This window comes from Salvelinus namaycush, chromosome 4, assembly GCF_016432855.1.
Source record: "Salvelinus namaycush isolate Seneca chromosome 4, SaNama_1.0, whole genome shotgun sequence".
NCBI lineage: Eukaryota > Metazoa > Chordata > Actinopteri > Salmoniformes > Salmonidae > Salvelinus > Salvelinus namaycush.
The window spans coordinates 66,263,217-66,286,165 of record NC_052310.1 but is presented as its reverse complement, the minus strand read 5'-3'; the positions used below and the strand labels follow the sequence as shown (position 1 = coordinate 66,286,165).

The following is a 22,949-nucleotide window of genomic DNA, read 5'->3' as shown; positions in this document are numbered from 1 at the left end:
ACAAATATTCTACTTGTATTTAGAAAATAATTTATAAATCTAGTGAGGTTTCTTGTCACCTTATTGGGATATACAGTGCATTCGGAAGGTATTCAGACCCCTTAACTTTTTCCACATTTTGTAACATTACAGCCTTATTCTGAAATGGATTAAATAGAAAATTCCCCTCAACAATCTACACACAATACCCCATAATGACAAAGCGAAAAACAGGTTTTGGAAATATTTGCAAATGTATTAAAAATAAAAACAGAAATATTTACATAAGTATAAGTACAAGTATGGGGCCGGCTGATGCGTTTCCTTTTCCATTTCTTCTTGCATTCTGAAACTTTTTAGGATTGACAGGGGAAATTTACCACTGACAAATTGATCATTGATCAACAACAGAAGATACTGTGAAACGGCTGGGGGGTGCAACATCGGTGTTTGGGGGTGAGTTAGGAGGAGAGGGGCTTTTCAGTGTCAGCGACTCCCCAGGTCCAACAAGCTCTATCACGTTCTCCTTCTTCGACAGCCAGAAGGCTGGGTAGAGGGGCTCCAGAAAGTCAGCCTTGTATTTGTGAATGAGGGTCATGCCGACAGCATCATCCACCCCATAGAAGGCCAGTAGGCCACAGCTGAATTCCACATAGACCCCAATACGTGTGAACTTCTCCACTTTCAGAGGCGTCTCCACATCACTGTGCCAGGCAGAGAAGCTGCGGCCATTCCATTGTAGACACCATGAGAAGTCATAGCCGGTAATGCAGCTGTTGTTCTTTGGGCCCTTGCGATCGATGCTCTTGTAGGTGAGTCCGACATGCGTGCCCTCACCGCTCACGTCCACCTCGAAGTAGTGTCGACCGACATAGAAGCTCTCTGTGGCCAGTACCTGGCGCCAGTTCTCAAAGCGCTCAGGGACATCGGGGTACGGGTGTTGCCAGGGTGTGGTGTTGGTCACCTTCCTGTTCTCCTCAGTCAGACGCAGGAACTTATGGGCCGTGTCTGCGTCAAAACTCACAAGCGCAGCATCTGCACAGCATGAGAGAGAATAACAACAACATAACAGTAATGAGAGAGAATAGCAAAACAGGATCAACAACTTAGGCAAGGCTAACTTTACACATCCAAAACAACAATACTGCAATAATACATGAGCGTTCAAGTGATTTGAAGCATTGTTTTGCTTCTGTAAGGACCTGAATGTAATAGAAGAGACTTACACTTTAGGAAGTCATCCCGCGTCTTTGGGTCTGGCACAGTCATGTTCTGTTTGGCTGCGATTATTTCATGGACTGTGGTTTTTATCCCCATCTTGTCTGAAGAGTAGAGAGAGAGAAAAATAAAGTGTAAATAATCACATGGCCAACTTCACTTTTTAACTCCCAGGCATGAATTTTCCATTTGAATGTAGCAATTTTTTCTGCAAGGACAAATATGACATTGTGCATGAAAGAACACATTGCTACATAGTCACTGTAATACAAATCTCCGTCAGGCAAAATGTTTTGTCCTTATGATGTCTCAAATGTGGTGACTCTCAACTGTTTTTATCTTTCTGAGACTTCAGTCTACCTGTTGTTAACAGAGCACTACACCTACTGTATGACACACTGTCTGAAGGATTCCTCAGGTCTGCAGAGAAGTATGAACACATATGATCTCCCTGGCTATCTGGAGCACAAAGCTGAAGTGTTATTCTTCCTCTTGCAACACTGTCACTTCCTGTTTACTTACTCCTTTCTGTATGACCAAGGTGATGCCGTGGTGTGCTGACCACAGGAGGTTTGTGGCACCTTAATTAGGGAGAACGTGCTCGTAGTAATGACTGGCACAGAATCAGTGGAATAGTAGCAAATACATCAAACACATGGTTCCAGGTTTTTGATGCCATTCCATTCGCTCAGTTCTGGACATTATTATGAGCCGTTCTCCCCTCAGCAGCCTCCTGTGATGCTGACCCTTCCCAGCAAACAAGCATAGATCGGGACTTGCTGAGGCTTGCCGCCAGCCGCTATGGCAGTTTTTTCCTTTGCTCGCCAAACGGTGACTGCACTCACCATTTTTGCAGGTCTCTTTGAGTGTCTCTATGTAATTGGACAGCAGCTTCTCACACAGCTCCTGTGTGGAGGTAACAATCACTCTGCTGAAGGAGTTGAGCCGGTCCATGAGGCCGATGTAGACCCCAGGTAGGGTAATGTCAGGGCTGTCCTTCTTCCACTTAGAGTATTCCTGTAAAACACACAACACAGCTTCGTTCACTATTTTGTACCTCGTTGGCAATTAATGATGAACTGTCATTAATGTCGCCCTGTCCATGGGATGTACTTGTACATCAAGCTGCCTTGCACTACAGAAACAGGAGATAGGCGCCTGCCCCTATGGGCCATTCTGGGTTGTCCAAAGCTTACTTATTTACTTAACGTTAATGGCAGCCTTGAAAAAAGAATGATGAAGCATGGCTTGGGTACAACTTTAGGTTAGTTCTACCTTAGTCATGCTTCATGATAAAGCTAATACGTAAGATAGCAGCGCTTACGCAGCACATACGACAGTTCTAGTTTGTGAATGACTACTGAGTCATTTGGCATTGTCAACACAACAATCTCAGAATCCACCAGACCAGAGAAAACCACCTTACCTGTAGGAAGTACACCTGAGTCATGTTTCATGATTAAAGTGAATACGTATGATAGCAGCGCTGTGGCTTGAGTTAAGGTTAATGAATAACACTGCTGAGTCACAGTACTCCATCACTCCATCACCACAACCTTCTCAGTGTTCATGATTAACCCCCAAAGAGCTCTTGGCCCCTGCAAGTAATTGTATGTGCAGCCACTACTTCAAAGCTAACCACCATGAGAACCATGAATGAGTGAATAACACTACCGACCCCCTTGGCACCACCTCCATGTCAGTCTCCATCATAAACCATCATAAATCACCAGGCCATGTGAGAACCACCTTACTTGTAGGAAGTCCACGTCGTTCTTGTTCTTCGAGAGCTTTTTCAAATGCTCTTGTGTCTTCTTCAGCTCAGTGCACTTCTGCTCCAGGTGTACCTTGATCCCCTCGGTCTGTCTGAGAGCCTGCTTCTCCTCTCCCTCCAGGATCTCTGTCACCTTTAAGTTTAGGTTCAGGTTTAGGTTTATTTGAAAATCTTGGTTCATATGAAAAAACATACATAAAATATGATGTCATACTATATATTTTTAAAAAGCAGGTAAAAATAATAGATCAGCCTACATATATGCACATTGCATACAACATATAGGCATATCACTTAATCAATATATAGGGTTACCTCTCTCTTGGCCCGCTCCACCGCAGCCTGCAGCTCCATAAACTGGCTGTCAATCACCTCACGGACCTCCGTCACTGAATTCTAGATGGGGAGATGCCAAAGATGTTTTCGGGTCAGTTTCACAATTGCGTATGTATTATCAGGTATATGGACATAGGGGATAAGGTGATGGCTGATTAGTGTTAGATAGATAGAGATAATAGATTCAATCATAGCCACGGAAAGTAGGGGTACTGAGGGTGCTGCAGCACCCCCTGAAAAATTGGAATAAAAAAAAAATATATATATATATATATATATATATATATATATACAGTACCAATCAAAAGTTTGGACACACCTACTAGTTCAAGGGTTTTTCTTTATTTTTATTAATTTCTATGTTGTAGAATATTAGTGAAGACATCAAAACTATGAAATAACACATATGGAATCAAGTAGTAACCAAAAAAGTGTTAAACAAATCAAAATATATTTTAGACTTTAGATTCTTCAAAGTAGCCACCCTTTGCCTTGATGACAGCTTTACATAATCTTCACATTCTCTCAACCAGCTTCACCTGGAATGCTTTCCCAACAGTCTTGAAGGAGTTCCCGCATATGCTGAGCACTTGTTGGCTGGTTTTCCTTCACTCTGCGGTCCAACTCATCCCAAACCATCTGAGTTGGGTTGAGGTCGGGTGATTGTGGAGGCCAGGTCATCTAATGCAGCACTCCATCACTCTTCTTCTTGGTCAAATTGCCCTTACACAGTCTGGAGGTGTGTTGGGTCATTGTCATGTTAAAAAATAAATGATAGTCCCACTAAGCGCAAACCAGATGGTATGACGTATCAACAGTGTCACCGGCAAAGCACCCCCACACCATCACACCTCCTCCTTCATGCTTCACGGTGGGAACCGGTCTAATGTCCATTGCTAGTGTGTCTTGGTCAAAGCAAGTCTCTTCTTCTTATTGCTGTCCTTTAGTAGTGGTTTCTTTGCAGCAATTCGACCATGAAGGCCTGATTGACGCAGTCTTCTCTGAACAGATGATGTTGAGATGTGTCTGTTACTTGAACTCTGTGAAGCATTTATTTGGGCTGCAATATGAGGTGCAGTTAACTCTAATGAACGTATCCTCTGCAGCAGAGGTAATTCTGGGTCTTCCTTTCCTGTGGCAGTCCTCATGAGAGCCAGATCCAGTTGCATTTGCAAAGTATTTCAAGAAACTGGAAAACATATATCAAGCAAGTATTTTTATATTCCACAAGTATATCAGATTAACTGTTTCTTAAAGATAATTATCAGACTCAAGTTGCATTTGCAAAGTATTTCAAGAAACTGGAAAACATATATCAAGCAAGTATTTTTATATTCAACAAGTATTATCAGATGAACTGTTTATTACAGATAATTATCAGACTCAAGTTCCAAATGCTGGTAAACACTCAAATACAATTAGTTCAAATGTTTCATAAAAGTGGTGCACTGGGCCTTTAATAGTCCTGTATTAGCGGACCAGTATAGACATCTTGAGCGCGGGCAAAAAAAATATTCTAGCAGCACCCCCACCCCCAAACTACTTCCCACGGCTATGGATTCAATTGGCTTTGTCCTTTCTTGTCATTCTTTTTCTATGCTTCAGGTACGTATGTACTGTCTGCTTACACAATCAATCCCTGAGGACAAGGAATGCTTCACTGCATGACTTGAGTTTCAAGTTCTATTAGTCATATGTACTAGATACGTATGGTATACATCGTCCAATGAAAGGCTTACTTGCAGGTTCCTTCTGACCAATGCAACAACAATGCGAAATAATAAAAGATAAGAATACGAACATAAAGTCAATGGCTCAGTAGAATAGAATAAATATTTTAGCATAACTATAATACAGAAAGGCACAATTTATAGTCCAATATTCACACTTGTATTGGGTAAGGGGGGAATGACGAGCTGTGTATAAACTGAGCAGTATAATGACAGTCTGGTAGCAGCAGTTGTGATGCGTGTGTAGAATGAATGTATGTGTGTGTGTGTGTGTGTGTGTGTGTGTGTGTGTGTGTGTGTGTGTGTGTGTGTGTGTGTGTGTGTGTGTGTGTGTGTGTGTGTGTGTGTGTGTGTGTGTGTGTGTGTGTGTGTGTGTGTGTGTGTGTGTGTGGTTGTGTACATAAGTGGGTGCATGTCTGCTAAGGTGTGGAGAATCAGAGAAGGTGGTCAGTCCAGTTCAAGTGTTCAGGAGTCTGATGGCTTGTAGATAGAAACTGTCTCTGAGCATGTTGGTATCAGACCTGATGCTCCGATACCGTCTGCCCGACAGTAAGGGAGAGAACAGTCCTCAGGGACTGTTTTGAGTAGATTTCCTGGAAGGGTGGGAGCACAGTCCCAGTGATGTACTGGGCAATCTTCACCCCCCACTGGAGGGCCTTGCGGTCATGGACAGAGCAATTCCCATACCAGGCCGTGATGCAACCGATCAGGACGCTCTCGATGGTGCAGCGGTACTATTTGGAGAGGACACAGGGCGGCTTACCAAATTTCTTCAGCCACCTTAGGAAGTAGAGACGCTGTTTCACCCTCTTGACAAGAGTGGTGGTGTTGGTCCATGACAAGTCCTCAGTGATGTGGACACAGAGGAACTGTGACTCTCTCTACTGCAGTCCCATTGATGTGGATCCCTCCCCTGCTTCCTGAAGTCAACAATCAACTCCTTTGTTTTGCTGATGTTGAGGGAGGGGTTGATGTCATGACACCACAATGCCAGTTCACTTACCTCCTCCCTATACAGTAGTCTGACTCGTCATTGTTGGTTATCAGGCCTACAACCATGGTGTCATCAGCAAACTTGATGATGGAGTTGGTGTCGTGCAAAGCCATGCAGTCGTGGGTGAACAGAGAGTACAGCAGAGGACTGAGGACACACCCCTGGGGGCCCCTGTGTTAAGAGTCAGTGTGGAGGAGGTGTTCTTTCTAATCCTTACTGCCTGTGGTCTGCCCATCAGGAAGTCCAGGAACCGGTTGCAGAGGGTGGTGTCCAGACTCAGAGCTCTGCGCTTGGTGTCGAGGTTGGAGGGAACAGTGTTGAATTCTGAACTGTAGTCAATGAACAGCATTCTCACATATGTATTCCTCTTGTCCAGATGTGTTATGGTCGTGTGAATAGCAATGGAAATGGCATCGTCCGTGAATCTGTTGGAGTGGTACGCAAATTGGAGTGGGTCCAGTGTACCTAGCTTGCTGGCCTTGATGTGGGCCACACAAACCAGTAGATTCCATTTACTACACCTGGGTAAACTTGTTGGGGTGGGTGGATCCTATAACTGGGGACTTATAGATCAGAGGTTTCAGTAGTGTTTACTGCCTGTGAAGACAGCCTGTGAGAAATTGTGACATGCCTCTGTTTTTGTGTCACTGACTATGTGGGTTACCTGGAATCTGCAAACACATTGATGAAGCAATGCTACATAGCACTTTGTTGACAAGACAACAGTCAACAGACACATCTATCAGCAGGATTGTCAGGGGTCGTCATAGTCTTAGCCTTTGACATCATCCTTTAAACAGGTAACAAGGACACTGCAGCATACTGTACCTCAAAGGAAACCGTGTTGAGTTGGAGTTGGTTGATGGCATTCTCTGCTACCGCCACTGTCTTCACCATCTCTGTTTGTTTATCTCGTAGTTCCCTCTGGCAGGAAAAGGGAGAGGAAGACAAAGAGAGGAAAATTCAGTGAATGCACACATAGCCACAGCAGTGTTATCACACTGCAAATATGTCCAATTGTTATGTGACTCTTATCAGCACTTCACAATCCTTTCAAGTTGCACCTGCCACTCGCCATTATACGATCTGTTTATTATGTTATGTAAATAAGTGACAAGAGAAACAGCTTTTAATTTAATCTGTTTTCTTTATTTACATTCAACATCAGAAAACATTCCAAAATGTTTCATTCAAGAGTGTTTACTCATTAGAAGAAAAATAAATGTAAAAAATGATGAAATATACTTTGTGATGATACTGAAGATTATACCATGGGCCTCAGACTCGGAGGCCTAACACAGCTTAATATTACTTACTGTGTTTGACCTCTGAGACGCAGAGGCCTATAGTCTGCCCTGTAGATAATCTTGGAATTCTGCAATGAATAAACTGCAGACAGGGTATAGGCCAGGATTATCCAACAAGCAAACAGGCTGTTCTGGTCTTGCATCTTCTGGTGACCTACTGCATCTTCTAGTGACCTACTGAAAACAGTACAATAATGATATACCAAATTAAGATGTGTGATGTATGCCTTCTGTTTTGATGACAAAACAAAAGTAACCTACACACCTGTGGAAGTTTGTTGCTTTCAGGGTCCAGCCACAACTGACAGGTTGAATACCATGTGCCTTTGTTGTTGTTTTTTTAAGGGATAAGGGGCTGGGCTCTAGATGATTCTAACAGGCAATCAGGGCTGTATGTAAATATATAAACATTTGTATCTCCACGCCCACAGTCGGACTGAGCATTTCAGTGGCTCAAGACGGCTCAGGGAAATAAATTATTTTTAAAAAATACAGTGATTTATTAGACATAAAGTGATGATTTTAAAATGAAATTAAAAATACTGCATTGGAGGCAGTTTTTACAAAATTATAAAAAGTTTAATGAAAAAAGTTTAATAGCCTTGTTGCTCTATTTGTGCTAGTAGTTATTGTATTGTGTACAGTCTATTCATTACCTCTGTTTCTGTCCATTACAGAACCACCACCATTCTACATCCCCATGCATCCTTTCATGTGTGAATGAAGATTCCCTGACCAACAAAACACGTCAAGCCGGGTCTCTCTCTTTCATGGTCGTTCGAGCTGGATTTGTGACTTTTCTGACACCACTAAACTATGGCGGCCCACAGAGACCACACAGGATACTCGCCACACAGCCCATCTGCGGTCCAATGGAGAAAGGCTCTGGGGTATGCAGTGGACTACCACCATTTGGATTATGCCCCCAACCTGGAGCCTGTGGGAGCCCCACACCTGACGACAGGACTATATGGCCCCTCTCCTTTATATGGCCCCGCTCCAGATTGCAGGACTCAGATGTCGATCGGCTGTTGCAGGAGTTTAGGGTGCTTCTTCTCCAAACCGTGGAGGAGGGAAGCCATGATGCATTTTCCGCCTGCCGTACTCTTGCAGGAGTTCCTGCTACACTACCACCCTGAATTGTTGGACTTTTCCCCGTCCCTGAGACACAAGTGGGCGGCCTCAATGTTGGGGGAGCTGGTGACAGCCCGCAGAGAGACTTGCAGCCACCCAGGTTCTGCATTGCAGAGCAGCATGCTCTTCCACCCCTCCCAGCTCTAGAGGTGACCCTGCAGTTCTCCTGACAGCTTGTAGTCCAGTGGTTACCCGTACAGGAGCAAGCTCAGCCAGCACCAGTACCAGCTCCTCTGCCATAGCCCCTGTTGGCAGCACCAAGGCCAGTCCAGCGACCCCCAGGACTACAGACAGTCCAGTCGCCTAGGCTGGATCATCGGCCCCCGGGACTACAGCCAGTCCTTTCGTTCTTGGTGCTCCAGCCAATACTGCAGCCGACGAGAGATATTGCACTCCAGCCGCTGCCGCAACCAGAAACACAGCCTGTCCCTGATCTAGGGGCTATCCAGCAGCACCTGACCTGCCTGCTGCAACCTACGATGACCGGCCACACCACTGTCACCAGCTACTGACAGCAAAGCCCCACCAGACCCAGCCACAGCTCTGGGTCCCATCGGGATGTCCAGGATACCCCTGCCCAGCATGCACCACCTGACCCAGCTCCAGTCCTGGTCAGACCGCCGCTTGACTTTCCGGACGTACCACCACTGAGTTCTGACCCAGCCTTAACCTTGGGTCTACCACCAGGGCCTGCTCCAGACCATCCTTCAGTTACTGCACCTCCACCGTGCCTGGGTGTGTAACTTCTGTGAGGCTGTCTTATAACCGGGATGGTGTCAGTGGGTCACAGATCAGGAAAACACATAGAACAGGTCGCTCTCTTTCACCAATCTTAATAATTCAGTTCAATTGATAATATTTGACCAATTTATCGAAACATTTACTATGCTGCTGCGTCACATGAACAATGTGTTTTCCTCTCTGTTTCTCTACTATCAGATTATGATCTGATTTCTGTTATTTTTTAAAGAAATTAAGCTTCCAGACATTTACAAACATGTATCTACAATTGCTTACAGCCATGAGAAGTATTGTGAGATTTCTAGACAACTTACAGAGGCAATTATTAGGCCATTATCAGACCACTTATGGGCTAAATGCACATTTCAGGTGAGTGTATTTGTGTCAATGCACATTTTCATGAGACTCACTTCTCATCCTTCTAGAAACCTGTGCTGCTGTGCTGTAGGCAGGGTTGGGTAGGTTACTTTGTAGATGTAATCCGTCACAGTTGCTAGTTACCTGTCCAAAATTGTAATCAGTAACATAACTTTTGGATTACCCAAACTCAGTTACGTAATGTGATTACTTTCAGTTACTTTTAGATTACTTTCCCCTTAAGAGGCATTAAAAGAACACAAAAATACATAATACCAATTGAGAGACATCTATTGCAGGACAAATCAATGTTAGAGTTTACATAATTGGCCATCAATGGATGTTGCATTTTACTTTATGGGTTAGTTATGTATGCTTCTTCTAACCAATTGCTTTCTACTATATAATAATATGATTGGGCTATATATTTACAATAAAAAACCCTTGATCTTCAAGAATACGACTTGGAAATATAGATTAGCCAAAATTGTTTTCTTAAATGAAACTATTTTTTTTACAGTATGAAGCACAATACCACGGAGGAGTTTAGATGGGAACTCCCTCAAACTTTTATTCCATAGGCTGGGATCCGCACTATGCAGCTGTTGCAAGAGCACATTTTTCACTGGCCACATAAACAATGATTGATAGGCAGCTCAACCTTTTTCACAAATTATATTGAGCAATAAAAGCCCCACTCGTGATCTTCTTAAATTAAACTTGTTTTTGAGAGTATGAAGCACAACACCACGGAGGAGTTTAGAAGGGAACTCCATCAAACGTTTATTTCCATAGGCTGTCATCCACACTATGCAGCTGTTGCAAGAGCACATATTTTCACTGGTCGCAAAAACAATGATTGATAGGCAGCTTAAGCTTCTTCAATTTAACCATTATTGGATTAAAATACACATATACGTTTGTGAACAGACATCCACAACAACCACACTACGTAAATCGCAAATAGCTACATGAGAGAGCAGCAATGTGATTCACATCAGTGCGTTATGTCGATATCAATAATAAGTTATATCCGTATCGCCTGCAGGCTACACCACTGCTGTCGTCCTTACCTCCAAGCTTTTGGATAATTGTGGGATGCCAACAGCAGTCACATTATTAGAAGACATAGCTTGGACTGTAGCCTACAAAAGCCTATTCCTGCTCTTCTTTTATTATTTGTATTACTTTTTCCGCCATCCATCAAACGCATTTGGTGTGTCATCATAGTGGTCTCTGACTTGTGGTCAGACTTGCTACGGTGGAACAAACTTAAACTTGCATCACTGAACATAATAAATGGCTCTCTATCCACCGGATGTGTACCTCTCCCATCTCCCATTCCTCTCAATTTAAAAAAAAAAGCTGTTGCGCACCAACTCCCTGTCTTCCTGAAGACAAATAATGTATACGAAATGCTTCAATCTGGTTTTAGACCACATCATAGCACTGAGACTGCACTCGTGAAGGTGGGAAATTACATTGTAATGGCATCAGACCAAGGCTCTGCATCTGTCCTCGTGCTCTTAGAACTTAGTGCTGCTTTGACACCATCGATCACCACATTCTTTTGGAGAGATTAGAAACCCTAATTGGTCTACACCATGGGTTCTTAAGCTTTTTCAGCCTGGGACCCAAATGAGAAATTCTGTGTTTTCCTGGGACCCAAGCTTAGGAAAATATGCAACTATACGTAAATATCAGTACATGTCATTGCCCTTATGCCTAAATGCAATATAGACAAAAACAAATAACAATGAAATGCCCATAAATAATTGTTTTATTAAAAACACTCTTACATACCTGTCTAGGTTGGTACTGTTGCTGTTATAAAACAAGAAATTATTTCATTCTGAACTGGAATAAACAGATTGATCACATCACACAGATGTATAACAGAACACACACACAGGCTTTTTGATCCTACAATCCTAAGTAACAGTACAGATAAATTATCAGGCCTACTGTACATATTACTGTAGAAATTATTGTTGATAGAAAGTCTAGGTTGGAAGTGTTGCTGTTAAAATACAACACATATTTTTTATTCTGAACTGGAATAAACTGATTGATCACATCACACAGATGTAGACCAGAAAACACACACATACACACAGTCCTAATGAGAGGTGTATGGCTGGTTGAAGTTTTCAACAAGCAGGTCTATTCTGGGCTCAGTTTTTGACAATGCAATAATAAGGTCATGTTCAGCATTGACACTGTTTCTGTACGTGAGAACCCTGACTCGCATACAGTATGTGGTGCCAAACTGGATCAGAACATTTACTGCTTTCTCAGTCAGGCAGGAGACCACTTCCTGCTGTAGATGAGCAACCCAGAACTGTGCGTGTTTGCCTCAAAAAGCATCTTGCTTCAATCAGTTTATTCCAGTTCAGAATAAGAATTATTCCTTGTATTTTAACAGCAACAGTTCCAACCTAGACTTGTTTTCAACAATAATTTATACAGTAAAATGTACAGTAGGCCTGATAATTTTTCACCTTCATCTGTACTGTTTCCTAGGGTTGCATCAGTAGCTAGCTAGCTTGCTTCGGCTAACGTTAGCTATTAGCTGTGTAACTTTACAAGGCCAGGGGATTGTTTGAAAGAGAATCTCACATCTACTACGAGAGATAGTACTCCCTTATTTCTGCTCATCATCACCTGTTATAAAGTGACAACAATGTTTTGCTAGTTCACTTACTTTTCCACTTTCGAAGCACTGTTTCCTGAAGCATTCTGCCCTGTTCTGAAATAACTCCCTGGCTTTAACGTTATGTTGTGGATGTTTGGTCAGGACATGTCGTTTTATTCATTTGTTAATTTTGAGAGACTCATTACTAAGTACTTCCCCACACAAAACACATTGTGGGTGCTCCTCGTTATTTCTCAAAGTGTGTATGAAAGAGACAGAAAGTCATCACTGTATTTGCGTTTCATGACGATTGAGCTCAGTCAGAACTTGTGGCTAGCATGAGTCCATTTCATGACCGCGGTGGGTGATGGCGAGTGAGAATGACAAGTCAGTGGCGCATCGTCTGCTGCTGAACAACAGCACTGCAGCGTGTAGGTCGCGGAGTGATCTTCAAGAAAACTGCAGAAAAAAGATCCGGTAAACCACGAAGCACACGGGCATCACCCTCTATCTCTCCCACTCACGCAGCGACCAAATTGAGCATTAATGAAATAATTATACATTTACGTTGCGACCCATACTTTAAGAAAAGCTGGTCTACACGGACCGGTTCTTGCCTGATTTAGATCGTATCTGTTGAAAAGATATAAGTTAGTCTCTGTGGATGGTTTGTCCTCTGACAAATCAATTGTACGTTTCAGCGTTTCTCAAGGTTCCGTTTTTGGACAACTATTGTTTTCACTATATATTCTGCCTCTTGGTGATGTCATTCAGAAAGACAATGTCAACTTTCACTGCTATGTGGACGACACACAGCTGTACATTTCAATGAAACATGGTGAAGCCCCAAAATTGCCTACCCTGGAAGCCTGTGTTTCAGACATAAGGAAGTGGATGGCGGCAAATGTTTTACTTTTAAACTTGGACAAAACAGATATGATAGTTCTAGGTCCCCAAGAAACAAAGATATCTGCAATTGGATCTGACAATTAATCTTGATGGTTGTACAGTCGTCTTAAATAAAACTGTGAAGGACCTCGGTGTTACTCTGGACCCTGATCTCTCTTTTGATGAACATATCACAAATATTTCAAGGACAGCTTTTTTCCATCTTCGTAATATTGCATAAATCAGAAACTTTTTGTCAAAAAATTATGCAGAAAAGCTAATCCATGCTTTGTCACTTCTAGATTAGACTACTGCAATGCTCTACTCTCCGGCTACACAGATAAAGCACTAAATAAACTTCCGTTAGTACTAAACACGGCTGCTAGAATCCTGACTAGAACCCCAAAATTTTATCATATTACTCCAGTGCTAGCCTCTCTCCGGTTAAGGCTAGGGCTGATTTCAAGGTTTTACTGCTAACCTACAAAGCATTACATGGGCTTGCTCCTCTGACTTAGTCCTGCCGTACATACCTACACGTATGCTACGGTCACAAGATGCAGGCCTCCTTATTGTCCCTAGAATTTCAAAGCAAACAGCTGGAGGCAGGGCTTTCTCCTATAGAGCTCCATTTTTGTGGAATGATCTGCCTATCCATGTGAGAGACGTAGACTCGGTTTCGACCTTTAAGTCATTACTGAAGACTAATCTCTTCAGTGGGTCCTATGATTGAGTGTAGTCTGGCCCAGGGGTGCAAAGGTGAACGGCAAGGCATTGGAGCGACGAACTGCCCTTGCTGTCTCTGCCTGGCCGGCTTCCCTTTCTCCACTGGGATTCTCTGTTTCTGACCCTATTACGGGGGCTGAGTCACTGGCTTACTAGTGCTCTTCCATGTCGTCCCTAGGAGGGTTGTGTCATTTGAGTGGGTTGAGTTACAGACGTGATTTTCCTGTCCAGTTTTGCGCCCCCTCATGTGATGGAAGAGATCTAGCTTGTCCCGGACATGCTGTTCTCGACTCTCTCTCTCTGTTCCGCACCTGCTGTCTTGACCTCTGAATGCTCGGCCATGAAAAGCCAACTGACATTTATTCCTGAGGTACTGACATGTTGCACCCTGTACAACCACATTATTATTTGACCCTGCTGGTCGTCTATGAACGTTTGAACATCTTGAAGAACAACCTGGCCTTAAATGGCCGTGTACTCTTATAATCTCCACCCAGCACAGCCAGAAGAAGACTGGCCACCCCTCAGAGCCTGGTTCCTCTCTAGGTTTCTTCCTAGGTTCCTGCCTTTCGAGTTTTTCCTAGCCACCGTGCTTCTACATCTGCATTGCTTGCTGTTTGGGGTTTTAGGCTGAGTTTCTGTATAGCACTTTGTGACATCTGCTAATGTAAAAAGGGCTTTATAAATACATTTGATTCAGAAAACAGTGAAAGTAATCCTAGAAGTAATCGTCTATTTTTCAAAAGTATCTAATTTGAGGGCAATATTTTTGCTAGTAAAGTACACTTTTTAGAGTGTACATTTTTAGAGTGTTGAAGACTAGCTGTATTGGGTGCAGATGACTGAACTGCTCACTTTTGTGTCTGTGTCTGCAGGTGTACAGACAAGGAGGCATACAAAGGTATGTCAATTGGTATTGGTATGTTATCCTCCTCCCTTACCCAATATTTTAGTTCTCAATGTTTATTATGATTTTAGTGGCAAAGCAGAATAAAAAAATCTAAATATGAGGTAAACTCCCAGCAGAGCCCCAAGTCAAATGGTTATATCCTCTGGCGTGTTGATGTTAATGTGTTGATGTTCTCCATATCCATAGCCAAAATGATTTTGCAGTGCATGGTGATGAAACAGGTTTCCTGTTATATTCATCAGAGGTGTAGGGAGGGTGAAGACTGTGAATCCAAAAAATAGTAATTATACAGACGATTAACAAAACTTGCACATTGTGGTTTGTGAATTTAAAAAACTATTTTGATAATGGTTTTCATACACATACCATGTCCATAATGTAGAGGCCTATGGGATATAAATTGAAGAGGTAAGGGAGGAGGATGGTAAATGTGATCTGCATAACATACCAATAACAATTGACATACCTTTGTATGCCTCCTCATAAGTATACCTGCAGACACAGGCACAAAAGTGTGCAGTTCAACTGCACACAATACAGCTAGCCTTCAACATATTCTTATAGCCTACATATTCTAACCTCTTTCTTGATTGATATCCATTGAATTGTCCATTTTCTGTTTTAGAAAGATTGGCACAAATATGAAAATATAAATGGTATCATCATTAACATGATCAATTTAGATCATACAAGGGACAAACCTTACCTTAAATTGAGAAGATTGTAAGTGGCTGAAGTGGCTGAGTTAACTTAAGTGCCTCAGTTATATGCCTGCATCTGCTGTCCTTTTAAATCGAAATGTTTCAGTTGGGCAGTTACGTTCCTGCAAGAACCCCCACCAACTAAGGAGGTTCCTCGATGAACCCCCACCTCCTATGGGGTTCTTGGAAGAACCTTTTGTGGGCCATTTACAGTGTCAAGAGCCCTAAGGTTCTTCAAAGAACTTTGAGGATCTTAGAAGAACCCTTGTCGAAACCCACATTTTTACAGTTCGTTTTTTTGTAATCCGTTAATCCGTTACTCCCCAACCTTGGCTGTGGATGAGATGTATGATCATTATGAGCACCCTATTGAAAGGCAACACTTTGAAAACCTCCCAGGCAGCCCAGTGTTTGACTTTCAATGTTGCATTTCCACATTCTAGCATGGTGCCAGATCTGATTGTGCTGTCTTGCCAACTACCTATGGTCCTTGTCAAGGATGGAGTTAGCAAAACAGCACAAACAGATCTGGGACCAGGTTACTCAACATCTGCACGTGTCTTTCCCTCTCCCTTCCCCTCAGTAGATTCCTGTTCAGGTCTGAACATGCTCTCATTGCTCTGAAAATACCCATATCTTGTTCTAAAGACAGGAACAGCAAAGCCACTCGACCTCTTTGGGTTTAAACCATTTGTAGATGATGTGTGGATTAGAATTATGTCAAAGACAGGGCCATCGTTCAGTCCAGAATGTCGACACCTTCTCCTGAAGGGAATTCTATTGTCCTACATTGTCTCATAATTTGGCACAGAGACGCATATCTCACGTCACAAAACATTACTTACAGCTATTCATCTGTTGTGTCTTGTTATGTTGCGAGACAACAGTTAGAACCCTTGAAGGGAAACTGAGTCCAAAATCATGTCTCAAATGTTACCGAAATATCTTGTTTTGATGTTCCCTGAGCCAGCATTAAACAGTAACTCAACAAAGTTAATCAGATACATCTATATAAATGGCACAAACTGTTGTAGAATGTTATGGGTCAGCACAGACAGAAGACTCTGCCTCCTGTTCAATCCCACCCTTATTCCATTGAGTTATGTAATTCCTCAAAAGAGGTATTTGCTCAGGATGACACAAGAGGAACATGAGGAATGAGCTGTTGATGAAAAGGAGCTTTCCCTCCTCAGTCATACTTTGAGTTTAGTTCAGAATATGAGCTTATTGCAGCTACATTGCATGTAAATTACCAAGGATTCAGCTAGTAATTGAGTTGTTGCGTGACTATTGTCAAATATTGACTTTTTGGATTTTCATACATACCTATGTTTACTTAAGGAATGGCATTATTCCAAGTTTTGCAACAACTCACTGTGCAAATAACAGGTGTGAGCTACACTGTAAAGCCCAACGTGCTGTCATTACTCAGAACTTTTGAGGAAATCCATTGCACCTACTATGCATTATCTGAGTACAGTTAATTAAAGTGATTTTGTATTTTTACTCAAACGGATAGAGTTAGTGTTTTGAGTTGAATTTTTGAGTAACGCACCCACTTGCAGGTAGGGTTGCAAAATTCCCAGGTTTTCCAGAAATCCTGGTTGGAAGTTTGCTGGAAAAGGAAGCAGAAAATACTGGAATTTTGCAACCCTACTTCCATGCCTGATGTGGCCTGAGGTATAAACTGGGGTACAATTATGCACTTATAACTAAAGGTACAAAGGATGACCTTACAGGGTACCACTACAGTGACGACCAACCAGTGCTCCCGCACATTGGCTAACCGGGTTATCTGCATTGTGTCCCGCCACCCACCACCCGCTGTTCATCATATATGCATAGTCACTTTAACCATATCTACATGTGCATACTACCTCAATCAGCCTGACTAACCGGTGTCTGTATGTAGCTTCGCTACTTTTAAAGCCTCGCTACTGTATATAGTCTGTCTTTTTACTGTTGTTTTATTTCTTTACCTACCTATTGTTCACCTAATACCTTTTTTGCACTATTGGTTAGAGCCTGTAAGTAAGCATTTCACTGTAGGGTCTACACCTGTTGTATTCGGCGCAAGTGACAAATAAACTTTGATTTGAAGTGTTTGTACCCCTTTAGGAACAAATCTAAACCTTTTTGTCTGAGAGTGTAATATAATGGCCCGAAACACATGGTTTACAGGCCACATCAGGCCTGCAAGTCACATTATGCTAGCTTGCAAATTCCTATTTGAATCCAGCCTTTGTGGTGAAATTGTCTGATGTGGCATGTAAACCAGGAGTTTCAGGCCGCAGTATTAGGGTAAAACTAGGCCCTCAAAATAAGGCAATATGAAATATGTATCCTATTGACTTAAATATATACATTTTAATGATAATATATATTTGCTTTGGATCTCACTTGGTGAAGGCTATAGGACACAAAAATGTATGAATGCAACAACCATGTCTCTGTCATTAATCAATACAGCCATGGGTGGTAACTTTACAATCCACTCGAAAGGCAAGACAACCTGGGAAATATACAATTAAGGCTTTACACTAAGCAATGTGTTAATTTAACACTGAAAAGTGTAGACCCATATAGACATTGGAACAGTGTTACATTTAACACTCTCAGTGTTGATTTAACACTGGATAATTTGCTGTGTTGTACCAGCAGGGGTTGAAGCTCTCTCTGTGACAGAATGCACGAAGAATGTCAGTCAATATATTATTTCGGTCAGATTTTCCATTCTGTTTTATTGATTTCCTGTCTCCTTGTGTCAGCTTGTGTTGTTGCGTGTTGTTTTTGTTTGAGTCCTAAACTGTATATGTTAGTCCAGAGTTTCCAGAATGTACTACTGTACTGTGAAACTTAGACAATAATCACACAGTGATATAGGACAACCTTTATAGGGGAATATCCCTGTAATTGAATTAAAAGTAATCCTGTCTTCATTGCAGTCAATATGAAAAGTCAACTTCATTAAAAAGGCAGTGTGTCCTTACAGTGACTATAGACTGAGACCAAAATGACATAGTTGGACTCCATCCTTCTCCCTGACCTGGCTGACAGAAATGCTAACATAACCCCCACTGTTAAGACCTACAACCAGTCAGACACTACTATATATAGCCTAGCTTTTGTCAAATGTGTGAAGGCTCTCGTTGATACAAGTTCATTATTACTTTAAATAAGAGCAGCTGCCTTTGATGCAAGCCAAATTCATTATGGCATAAGACTTGGGTAAGATAATGTGGACTGATGAAGGACATCTTCTTTATATACCATGGACAAATTATGAAGTTTGCCATATTATCATTAAGGATACTAATACAAGCTCAGTGCAGGCTACCAGGACAATAGCCAATGTATTACTACACGTGCTCATGCTGGTGAAATGTTCCTGGATGTTTTAGACTTCCACACCTGTTGTAAGGCTTTGGATGAGTTTGTGAACAAAACATCCTGTTTAGAGAGAAGTGATTTTTTATTCCACTCTAAACTGAGAATAAGAGAGAGGGTGAAAGTATGCATGCAGAAGAGAAAGTGCAATACCTCTATGGTTCTGCGCGCCTCTAACACAGGAACAGTGTTATGTCCCCTGTGGTCTTCTGTCACACAGTCCTGACAGACACACACAGCATCAGAACAGCAGAACAGCTCCAGGGGCCATTTGTGAATTTCACAGGTCCGTCTCTCGATGTCCCTCAGCGGCTCCACCAGACGGTGGTTCTGGAACTTGGGGTTCTCCAGGTGGGGCCTGAGGTGGGCCTCGCAGTAGGACACAAGGCAGGTGTGGCACGACTTTAGGGCCATGCACGGGCTCGTCTCCATACATGAGTCACACACAACATCATCGAGTCCCAACAGCTCTACTTTCACCTCTTCCTTGACCTCTTCTTCGTTTGCCTTCTCTTCTTCCTTTGCGTTCTCTTCTTTTGATTTCTCTTCCTTTGATTTCTTGTTCACCCCATCGTCGTTCACTTCCTCTGCAGGCTGTGGAGGGTCACTCTCTTTCTCTTTCCTTTTCTCTTCCTCTGTTTTTTTAGGGTCCTCTGCTTCCTTCAGGTCTTCCTGTATCATTGTTTCCTCTGCGGTCTTTGAATCCTGGGCTTCTATGTCCTTTTCATATTTTTCTTTGGTTTTGATCACCGGTGGAGACTCGGCCACCATTCCATTCAACGTTCCATTCTGTTCCACAGGTGCAGTTTCAGGCTTGCCAGAGCTCTGTAGACACTGAGGACAGCCTTTACCTTTCTTCCCCAAGCAAGAGGCACAGACTGAGTGGCCACAGGTAGCGGGCTTATCCTTATTGAGAGCACTGGAACACACAGTGCAGCAGAGTTTCTGGTCTGGTTTGGATTTTGACTCGTTTTCTGTGTCTGCCATGTCTCTCTCTCTACAGTAGTTTCCTCAGCTCTCTTACTCTCTCTGAGACGAACTTCCTCAGCCGCTTCTGTTCCGTTCTGCATCTGCCTCTGGCTAACCCGAGTTAGTTTCTTCCTGGATCCCTCTGAAGTCTCCCAAGCCACACCTCAACTATGTGAATTCTATAGTTAGGTCAGGGTGTGACATGGGGAATGTATGTGTTTTTGTACTGTCTAGTGTAGTTGTCTAGTTATGTCTATGGCTGCCTAGATTGGTTCTCAATTAGAGGCAGCTGTGGTTCATTGTCTCTGATTGAGAGCCATATTTAAGGCAGTCATGGGCATTGGGGTTTTGTGGGTAATTGTCTATGTCTATGTCGCATGTTTGCACTTAGTCTTTGATAGCTTCATGTTTGTTGTTTTGTTTCGTTGTTCTTCTTCTTCTAATAAAGAGAAGATGTATTTTTCACACGCTGCGCCTTGGTCCTCTCTCTCTCCCATAGACGATCGTGACAGAATTACCCACCAGAATCGGACCAAGCGGCGTGTGAAACAGCAACAGGACCCACCTACACAGGATTTCTGGACATGGGAGGACGAATTGGATGGTAAGGGACCTTGGGCTCAACCAGGAGAATATCGCCGCCCCAAAGCTGAGCTGGAGGCAGCGAAAGCAGAGAGGCGGCGATATGAGGAGGCAGCACGGAAGCAAGGTTGGAAGCCCGCGAGTACAACCCAAAAATTTCTTGGGGGGGGAGGCTAAAAGGGAGTGTGGCGAAGTCAGGTAGGAGACCTGCTCATACTCCCTGTACTTACCGTGGAGAGCGAGAGTACGGGCAGACACCGTGTTACGCAGTAGAGCGCATGGTGTCTCCTGTACCGTGCATAGCCCGGTTCGGTACATTCCAGCTCCACGTATCGGCCGGGCTAGATTGAGTGTTGAGCCGGATGTCATGAAGCTGGCCCAACGCATCTGGCCACCAGTGCGTCTCCTCTGGCCGGCTTACATGGCACCAGCCTTACGCATGGTGTCCCCGGTTCGCCTACATAGCCCGGTGCGGGTTATTCCACCTCCCCGCACTGGTCGGGCGACGGGGAGCATACAACCAGGTAAGGTTGGGCAGGCTCAGTGCTCAAGGGAGCCAGTACGCCTGCACGGTCCGGTATTTCCGGCACCACCTCCCCGCTCCAGGCCAGTACCACCTGTGCCTACACCACGCACCAGGCTTCCAGTGCGTCTCCAGAGCCCTGTTCCTCCTCCACGCACTCTCCCTGTGGTGCGTGTCTCCAGCCCAGTGCCTCCAGTTCCGGCACCACGCATCCAGCCTACTGTGCGTCTCCAGAGCCCTGTACGCACTGTTCCTTCTCCCCGTACTCGCCCTGATGTGCGTGCCCTCAGCCCGGTACCACCAGTGCCGGTACCACGCACCAGGCCTATAGTACGCCTTGAGAGTCCAGTGTGCCCTGTTGTTGTTCCCCGCACTAGCCTGATGGTGCGTGTCCTTAGCCCGGTACCTCCAGTTCCGGTACCACGCACCAGGCCTATAGTACGCCTTGAGAGTCCAGTGTGCCCTGTTGTTGTTCCCCGCACTAGCCTGATGGTGCGTGTCCTTAGCCCGGTACCTCCAGTTCCGGTACCACGCACCAGGCCTACAGTGCGTCTCAGCCGGCCAGAGTTTGCCGTCTGCCCAGCGGCGCCTGAACTGCCCGTCTGCCCAGCGGCGCCTGAACTGCCCGTCTGCCCAACGGCGCCTGAACTGCCCGTCTGCCCAACGGCGCCTGAACTGCCCGTCTGCCCAACGGCGCCTGAACTGCCCGTCTGCCCAACGGCGCCTGAACTGCCCGTCTGCCCAACGGCGCCTGAACTGCCCGTCTGCCCAACGGCGCCTGAACTGCCCGTCTGCCCAACGCCGTCTGAACTGTCCGTCTGTACTGAGCCTTCAAAGCCGCCCGTCTATACTGAGCCTGCAAAGCCGCCCGTCTGCCATGAGCCTTCAGAGCCGTCCGCCAGACAGGAGCCGCTAGAGCCGTCCGCCAGACAGGAGCCGCTAGAGCCGTCCGCCAGACAGGAGCCGCTAGAGCCTTCCGCCAGACAGGATCAGCCAGAGCCTTCCGCCAGCCAGGATCAGCCAGAGCCGTCCGCCAGCCAGGATCAGCCAGAGCCGTCCGCCAGCCAGGATCAGCCAGAGCCGTCCGCCAGCCAGGATCAGCCAGAGCCGTCCGCCAGCCAGGACCAGCCAGAGCCGTCCGCCAGCCAGGACCAGCCAGAGCCGTCCGCCAGCCAGGACCAGCCAGAGCCGTCCGCCAGCCAGGACCAGCCAGAGCCGTCCGCCAGCCAGGACCAGCCAGAGCCGTCCGCCAGCCAGGACCAGCCAGAGCCGTCCGCCAGCCAGGACCAGCCAGAGCCGTCCGCCAGCCAGGACCAGCCAGAGCCGTCCGCCAGCCATGACCAGCCAGAGCCGTCCGCCAGCCATGACCAGCCAGAGCCGTCCGCCAGCCATGACCAGCCAGAGCCGTCCGCCAGCCATGACCAGCCAGAGCCGTCCGCCAGCCATGATCAGCCAGAGCCGTCCGCCAGCCATGACCAGCCAGAGCCGTCCGCCAGCCATGACCAGCCAGAGCCAGCCAGCCAGGATCCGCCAGCCAGCCAGGATCCGCCAGAGCCAGCCAGCCAGGATCCGCCAGAGCCAGCCAGCCAGGATCCGCCAGAGCCAGCCAGCCAGGATCCGCCAGAGCCAGCCAGCCAGGATCCGCCATTCAGTCCGGAGCTGCCCCTCAGTCCGGAGCTGCCCCTCAGTCCGGTGCTGCCCCTCAGTCCGGTGCTGCCCCTCAGTCCGGTGCTGCCCCTCAGTCCGGTGCTGCCCCTTAATCCAGTGGGGTTAATTTGGAGGGTGGCCATTTGGAGGAGGCTACCAAAGCGGGTATTGACAATGGTGGAGTGGGGGCCACGTCCCGCACCCGAGCCGCCGCCATGATGGGGCCCACCCCGGACCCTCCCCTTTCTATGTCATATGTCAGGTTGTGCGGTCGGAGTCCGCACCTTTGGGGGGGGGGGGGTACTGTCACGCCCTGGCCTTAGTGTTCTTTGTTTTCTTTATGTTTTTTAGTTAGGTCAGGGTGTGACATGGGGAATGTATGTGTTTTTGTAGTGTCTAGTGTAGTTGTCT

The 22,949-nt window shown here is 45.1% G+C and overlaps 1 protein-coding gene across 1 annotated transcript; it reads right to left on the bottom strand.

Moving 5' to 3' along the window:
* Window positions 1–373: 373 nt before the first annotated feature.
* Window positions 374–19,804, bottom strand: LOC120045966 (tripartite motif-containing protein 16-like protein). The gene is made up of 8 exons (XM_038990887.1): window positions 19,426–19,804; window positions 18,971–19,287; window positions 6,860–6,955; window positions 3,287–3,367; window positions 2,952–3,104; window positions 2,043–2,214; window positions 1,206–1,301; window positions 374–1,014 (listed from the first exon to the last, which is right to left on the bottom strand). Exons 1-8 carry the CDS (start codon window positions 19,802–19,804, stop codon window positions 374–376), a joined length of 1,935 nt encoding a protein of 644 aa, XP_038846815.1.
* Window positions 19,805–22,949: the final 3,145 nt, after the last annotated feature.